Genomic DNA, 8,361 nt, shown 5'->3' on the forward strand with positions numbered 1-8,361 from the left:
CTGTGCTCTTTGATCTTCATCAGTAAATGTTTCAAGTCCTCTTCACTTTCAGCAAGCAAAGTTGTATCATCTACATATCGCAGGTTGTTAATGAGTCTTCCTCCAATCCTGACACCATGTTTTTCTTCATAGAACCCATAGCTCCTTATAGTACTGATTAAATACTTACATATATTTAAAAATTCTTCTTTCTACTACTCCAATTCAGCTTGCCAGTGATTATACTCTAGGTTCCTTTATTTTGGCCAAAAAATGGAACCTCAGTTTTTTTAATTATCAACATAATGTTTTTAAAATACTGAAACCTTTCCAGTATACACAGGAGACATTTTTTTTTTTTCTAAATAACAAGGAAACAAATTTTTATTATCATCAGAGAAAAAATATAAATAGGAAAAAACCAAAAAATTTGGAATTAAGTAAAAAAAAAAAGTTGTCAGTGGAAAAATATTGATTGTCAAGTATGCAATGTTCTCTGTAAGAGAAAATTCTACTGTTCAGCTATCTGAAAAGTAACAGGTCACTGTTGTTGTTGTTGTTAAGTGCCATTGGGTCAGTTCTAACGCACAGCGACCCTAAATAGGGTTTTCAAGAGGCAGCTGCTAAATCTGAACTTTCTATCTGTTGGTTCAAACCGACCTGGCAGTCCAGTGGCTAACCTACATACGGTGCCATTAGGTTTGCCTAATATTTCCATTGTGAGTTTTATTTATGGCTTTCTGAGGCCTACAGCCATGTCTATGTTCCATATAATGTACGAAGGTGTGTTTTGGAGGAAGCCTAAGGGGTCACATCTGTTTATTTATTCCATTTATTTTATTTCATTTTTAACTTTATATTGTGAATTGAGTGAAGGTTTACAGACAAGTTCATCAGTTTTCAACAAATTATGCACTACTTCATCTCAGTGATTATAATCCCTTATCTGCAATAATAGCTACCATACTTCCTCCCTGTTGCTCTCCATTTACACCCTATATTTCACACATGAACAAAGCAAACATATTAGATGTACACATATAAAAAAAATGCATATTCATTTAAATGTCCAAAGAGTGCATTCTGCCAGGCAGGCACACAGCCTTCCTCAGTCCCTAAGCCTAATGCCCACAGCTGTCCTGTCTCTTCAGGCCACCGCCTCTGCCACCATCTCTGCTGTCACTGCTTCCCTAGGTAGGGAGCTCACACTCCACTCAGCCACTGATTTTAAGAGACTTTATGAAGATTTACGGAGTTTAGGCAAATTGTTGGATTAGTCAGAAGAGAAGAAAAACACATTTCCAATCTGTGCATGTTTTATAACTGTTGCTGTTGTTAAAGTGCCATCGAGTTGGTTTAGACTCAGAGAGACCCTGTCTTGGGTTTCTGAGGAGAGACTAGTAGGTCTGAACCACCGACTTTGTAATTAGCAGTACAGTGTTTGTCTTACAACACCACACCAGGACTCTAGTCTTATATCTAGAGGAAACTTAAAGTGACAGCCTACATTTCTGTCCCTTCTTGCTTACTCATAGAATTTATTCATCAACCAAATCAGCACATCTACAGGGGGTCATTCTGTAGATCTGAAACAATTCACTGATATTTGTGCCCATTAAATGAAAGACAAAGGACAACACTGTTTTTAGAGCATTTTCATTTCCAGAGGACAGGATTTTACCTTGAAACATATATGCCATTTCATGACATTTCACCTCTTTGATATGCATACCAATAGTATTAATAGCATCTATCTCTATATTGCACACGTGCTTCAATCTTGTATGTGTGTGTATTTACTTATTTCTCCCTTTATCCAAAAAAGAATGAAATGTCGTTTCATAATGGATCGAATAATATTGTAAAATAACAATCAAGTTTAAAAAAATAAAGAGGAAATATAAGAGAGAGGTCTGGAGTAAAGTTAGTTTAAGAAAGTCATTGGGTGTTTCCATTTAATCCTTCATAAAATAAAATAATTAGACAAAATATCATTCTATTGTACATAGGGTTTTTATGAGTCAGAGCTGACTTGGTGGTACCTATGAACAGTAACAATACTCTAAAGACAGTCTTAGTTTTAACTTTTGATAAAACTGATTCTATGTTTAGCTGCTATTATTGTTAGATGCTGTTGAGTCAGATCGAAATCATGATGACCTAATGACTAATAAAATGAAATATTTAACTATTTATGGTGTTATATAGTATTGTGGTTTTCTTTTATGTATTAGGAATTTTCATTTTCTTTCTAAATCACCTTCAACTCTTCTCTTTCAGAACTTCCTTATAGTTCACAAGATCCTGATCATGTTTTCTTTATCATTATTTCTTTGGCCAAGCCAAATGGCTTTTTCCCAGACTTTAGTGTTGGTGGAAATAACATGTTCAGCCTTTTAGACTTCTTCTATCATTGATCATCACACACTTAAGGGAGAATCTTTCAAGTCTAAAAAGAAAGCAGTTCTATTTGGACTTATTTCTGTAATGTGAGCAAGATCCTAGGATTTTCCTTGAGAAATCTGTGACTGAAAAGTTAGACTAATGCTGGTAACAAGCAGCTAGTGGTGCAATATCTGCTTTGATTTGCTCTGACATCAACCTCACTTCTTCATGGTACCTCACGTTTAACTTGCGTTTATCTTGTTACTGCCAATTTTGAGCCACTAATGAGAGAGTAGGGGCCACAAGAAAAAGCAATTAAGCTCAGTTGATTGCCCCCTTTACCAAGAAAGAAACGTTATTCTCCTGAATTTCAGGCTACCTTGATTTAAAAAAAAACAAAAAACAAAAAACAAAAAAACCTATACACAAAGGGTATTTTAAATGTTTTTATTTAGCTAAATTTCCAGGTGTTTTCAAACTACATTAGACATTCCATTTATTAAGAGCAAGAGTGGTTATTCCAAAACAGCCTTTAAGTGATTTTGCCCATTAGAGCAATAAGGAAACAATATCTACCCCAAATGGCCTGTCTTCAGTGGAAAGTATGAAACTACATTTCTTAGCCATTAAGGAAAAGTACCCACCCCCCAGCACACACACACATAATTTAGGAATACTCAGCATTTAAGGCAGAATTTTACACCGCACATCATGACTGCAAATGGATTATTCTAATAGATTTGTGCTCCTCAGTAATTTTTAGCAAGGGAGCTAGCCTTCGCATTATTCAACACTGGCTTATACATTAAATCTGTAAAGGAAATGTCCTGTCTGCCTTCTCTGCCGAAATCAAATGCCATATCCTCCCAGTCCCACAGTTCTAAGTCATCCCTCCCTCCTGGGAATTCCTCGGAAAGTTACCTTGTATATGTCAGCCTCTCTTCTACTTCAGTAAATATTTGTGGAAAAAAAGGAGCAGAATAAAATTGAATTCACAGTTCAAAATATTGAGAGGAAAAAATTGAATTCACTACACTCTGCTGACAAAACAACCAATTGTGATGACAGGAGCTTTGAGCTAAGAGTCCAATCAACAGGGGCTATCAACTCCATCTTGGCCTCTGACAGGCCTAGACAAGCTCTCTGATCTGCAACAGAGTGATAACAACTCTGCTTGTCTCAAAAGGTAGTGGGTGAGTAAGGTAGGGGACACCTTGAAAAAGACTTCAACAAAGTCTAGAAAGCTGACGCTCTGTAGCCATAGTGAGCTCTTTGTTTGGCCGCGCAGGCATCAACCCCAACTCACTTTGGTTAAGTGGCCTGCTCTCATTTTCTAGATTCCGGTCAGTTGAAGAGCAATTGGGTGAATGTATGTCTCCGTGAGTGTGCCAGTAGGTGCTCAAGTGATGAAGACTACCTTTCCTGCTAGTTTCTTTTCCTTCTGCACCCCTAACAGTTACAATGCACCAAGGAAGCACCGCCATGAATTTATAGGAAAACACATCAGTGCCTGTAAAGCAGGAAGCAGGACCGGCCTTACTAGTCTCGCTCTGATGACAGACTAGCACTGCCCAAGCCCAATGCTTTGGTTCCTTTGTGAATTATTTCAAAGAAGCGGCGGCCTCACCAAAGCACAAAAGAAACTCAGCTCAGACTAAATGGGGCATGCTGGGGGAGAAGCCCCCACCACAGCTTGTGGTTCCTGCGGGATCTCCGTGTCTGGACCCTCTTTCTTACTTTACCTCGGTCTCCTGATGGAAACCACGAGGCCAGGAGGGAAATCGGCAGGCTAGGGGCTGCCCATGGAAGAACGAACGTGTCCAAATTTCTGAACAAAGTCTTCTTCCGCCTGTGCCAATGCGTCTTCATCGATGTACACTGCAGGCCGTTTAGAGACAAGGAAGTACTGCACCTTCCTGGGGCTCCAGCCCCGCACGTACTGCAGCCAGCCGCAGACGGCCGCCGTGGACCTGCCCACTCCAGCGTTGCAGTGCACATACACCGTGTGTCCGTTCTCCAGTAGCGCGTGCAGGAGGCAGACGGCCTGAGGCAGCATCTGTACTCGGCCTGCAATCAGAAACACAGCACACACTTGTGAATAATGAAGCCCAGAACCTGACCTCATCATAGCTCCAGCAGCCACCATGCAACCGCAGTGTCATGCAGGGCCAGGCGGGGGTAGCAGAGTTTGTCTTGTTCCTTTGTGAAAGGTGTGCAAAGGTGAGACTGTTACACAACCTGATAATGATATAGCGGGGGAAGCACCCACACTGATGCAAATTTCCCTTCCAAAGGCTGGGTAGCTACTGCCAACCATCAGAGGAATGGCCTTTTACGTCTCGTCAGAAAGCTGGAAGATTTCAAAGAGAACCGGCCAGGTAACACTTGGATTTCCTTCAATCCAAGATCTTCGGGCAAATGTAAAACACAAATAGTCCGCATTGGTTAAAACGTCCATCTTATTCATCAAACATGTAGTAAATTTCATTATCCAATCGAATGAATAACTTATCAATAGATACATGTGGGATAACTGATCACTCACGACACAGTGAATACTAAAGCTTGGCTCATGATGATGAGAGCCGTTAGTGAGTCTTTTAGCAGAATATTCCAGTGTCTCCTCTCCGGAGGGTGTGCAGTGCGCTGCTCGGCTTCTTACACTCTGTCCTCTCTCTCTGCTGGGGCAGAGGCCTCGTCTCAGTCACCTTGCACTTCTGATGCCTGATGTTCCTCCTGCTCATTGAGACTCAGGTGGAGAGATTTTGTTTGGGAGGAGGGGTAAACAAATGACTTCAAGAGGGAAGAAAGGAAAAATTGGATGAAGTTCTGGATTAACCCTTAAAGGACAACTCTGCTCTGACTCTGGCTCTCGAGCCTCTCACTGCCACCAGCCAAACAAGGGCACCATGGCTCAGAGCAGACCTCAGGAACTACCCACAAGTGCCCTCTGGATGGTTGTGGAGTTCTCCCAAGAGAGTCATTCAATTACATCTGACTTTCCTCTCCTCTTCTTGTTGTTAATGCCATAGAGTTGGCTCTGACTCACATTGACCCTGCATAGGGTTTCTGAGGAACAGGTGGTGGCTTTGCACTGCTGACCTACTAGTTTGCAGTCCAGTGCTGTACCCAGAGTCCAATTTTCCTCTCTAGCTATCCTCTTTCAAAATGCAAGTGTCCATAAGAGGGCGACCACAATGCATTGTGATCCATCATAAGAATCCTTGTGTTGTTAAGTGCCTTCAAGTCAGTTCTGACTCATAGAGACCCTGTATAGGGTTTCCAAAGAGTGGTTGGTGAACTTGAACAGTCAACCTTGCAGTTCAAACTGATATAGCAGTCTAGAGCATTAACTCACAGCACCACACCAGGACTCCGCAAGTACCTTAGAACAAGAGTTTCATGAAAATTCCAGGTGGCTTGAAAGCCCTCTTCATTCCCAGTCTCACAGCTTTGCCTGTTGGGTCTACATTAGCTTCAGGCTCCCCATACTCTGAGATGGTAACAGAGACTGGAAGCCAGGGAAATGGTCTCAGTTTACTGCTGGTGCCACGTTGCTCCCTCTAAAGAGGCTCTAGAACTGTGGGCTTCCTCACAGCTGCTTAAATACCTGGAATGCTTTTAAGCAGGACACTTTTCACCAGTCTCAGATTCCATCAACTCTACTTTGAGGAGACAACTCTTCTTCAGTCATATTTTGAGTGTCTTCCAACCTAAAGGACTCATCTTTCCAAACTGTATCTGACAATATTTTGACTCTGACAATCACGGGGTTTACTATGCTAGGAATAACAAATTGAAGAGGAATGGCATCACAGTCATCATGAAAAAGCACACATGAAGATCCGTCTTGTACTACAACACAGTCTGTGAAATGATAATAGCCATACGCCTACAAGGAAGACCAGTCAATACCACTATTATTCAAATTTATACACCAACCACTAAAGCCAGTGAGGATGAAACTAAAGAATTCTATAAACTTCTTCACTCTGAAACTGATCAAACATGCAATCAAGATGTAGTAATAATTACTGGCAATTGGAATGCAAAGGTTGCAGACAAAGAGGAAGGATCAGTAGATGGAAAACATGGCCATGGTGATAGATAAAAATACATGCTAGAATTTTGCAAGAACAATGATTTCTTCATTGCAAATACCTTTGTAGATAACTTTATACATAGATCTCACCAGATGAAATACACAGAAATCAAATTGACTACATCTATGGAAAAACAGAGTGGAAAAGCTCTATATCATCAGCCAAAACAAGGCCAGGGGCAGACTGTGGAACAAACCATCAATTACTCAGATGAAAGTTCAGACTGAAGCTGAGGAAAATTAAAACAAGTCCACGAGAGCCAAAATATGACCTTGAACATATCCCACCTGAATTTAGAGATCATCTCAAGAACAGATTTGATGCTTTAGATACTAAAGACCGAAGACCAGAATAGTTGTGAGATGACATCAAGAACATCATACAGGAACAAAATAGTCACTAAAAAAACAAGAAAGAAGGAAATGGCAAAAATGAATATCAGAAGAGATTCTGAAACTTGCTCTTCAGCATAGAGACGCTAAAGCAATGCAAGGATGAGGAGATAAAAGAGCTGAATAGAAAATTTCTAAGGTCAGCTCAAGAAGACAAAGTCAAATATTATAACAAAATGTGCAAAGACCTGGTATTAGAAAGCCAAAAGGGAAGAACATGCTCAGCATTTGTCAACCTAAGAAAACAGAAAAAAAAATTCAAGCCTTGGCTAGCAATATTGAAGGATTCTATAGGAGGCCTGGTGTGGCGCTGTGGGTTAATGCACCAGATTGCAAAGCCATTTGAACTGCAAGGTTGGAGGTTCAAGCTCACCAACTGCTCCTCGGAAACCCTATTCAGGGTCACTATGGCTTGGAATTGACTCTATGGCACTTAACAACAACAATATAGGCAAAATATTGACAGATGAAGAAAGTATCAAAAAAAAAGATAGAAGGAACACGCAGAGTCATTGTACCAAAAACATATGATCAATATTCAACCATTTCAAGAGACAGCACATGATCAAGAGCCAATAATACTAAAGGAAGAAGTCCAAAGTGCACTGAAGGCATTGGCAAAAATCAAGGCACAGGGAATTGATGGAATACAAACTGAAATCAACAATCTGATGCAGCAATTGACTGGAAGAGGTCCATATCTCTGCCCATTCCAAAGAGATGTGACCCAACAGAATGTGGCAATCATTGGAAAATATCAATAATATTGCATGCAAGTAAAATTTTGCTAGATATAATGCAAAAAAAAGCTACAACCATACATTAACAGAGAATTCCCAGAAGTTCAAGCCAGATTTAAAAGAGAACATGGTATGAGGGATTTCATTGCTGATGTCCAACATATCTTGGCTGAAAGCAGAGAATACCAGAAAAAATACCTGCACTTTATTGACTACACAAAGTGTGGATCATGACAAGCTATGGACAACATTGCAGAGAATGAGTATTCTGGAACATTTAATTGTGCTCATGAGGAACCAAGAAGAAGTTGTCCCAACAGAATTTGTTGTTCTTATTAGGTGCCATCAAGTCGGTACCGACTCATAGCGACTTCATGCACAGAAGAACGAAACACTGCCCGATCCTGGGCCGACCTTACTACTGTTGCCACGCTTGAGTCCATCGATGCTGCCACTTTGCCAATCGATCTCGTTGGGGGTCTTCCTCATTTCCTCTGACCCTCCACCTTACCAAAAATGATATCCTTCTCCAGTCACTGGTCCCTCCTGACAATATGTCCGAAGTATGAAAGACGAAGTTTGGCCATCCTGGCCTCCAAGGAGCACTCTGGCTGCACTTCTTCCAACATGGATCTGTTGGTTCCACAGCCTCTTCTGAATCCAGCTTGAACCTCTGGAAGTTCTCTGTCAATGTATGCTTGCAGCTGTTTCTGTATTACCTTTAGTAAAACTTTACTCACTTGAGATATTAAAGAGATTGTC

The 8,361-nt window shown here is 40.7% G+C and overlaps 1 protein-coding gene across 1 annotated transcript in view; it reads right to left on the bottom strand.

Moving 5' to 3' along the window:
* Positions 1-4,153: 4,153 nt before the first annotated feature.
* EPM2A (epilepsy, progressive myoclonus type 2A, Lafora disease (laforin)) overlaps positions 4,154-8,361 on the bottom strand; it is a 185,633-nt gene continuing 181,425 nt past the window's right edge. The window contains exon 4 of the mRNA XM_006872072.1: positions 4,154-4,431. Within this exon, the coding sequence (XP_006872134.1) occupies positions 4,154-4,431 (278 nt within the window). The remainder of the gene's footprint in view (positions 4,432-8,361) is intronic.

The sequence above is a fragment of the Chrysochloris asiatica genome, unplaced genomic scaffold (assembly GCF_000296735.1).
Source record: "Chrysochloris asiatica unplaced genomic scaffold, ChrAsi1.0 scaffold00182, whole genome shotgun sequence".
In the NCBI taxonomy this organism is placed as follows: domain Eukaryota; kingdom Metazoa; phylum Chordata; class Mammalia; order Afrosoricida; family Chrysochloridae; genus Chrysochloris; species Chrysochloris asiatica.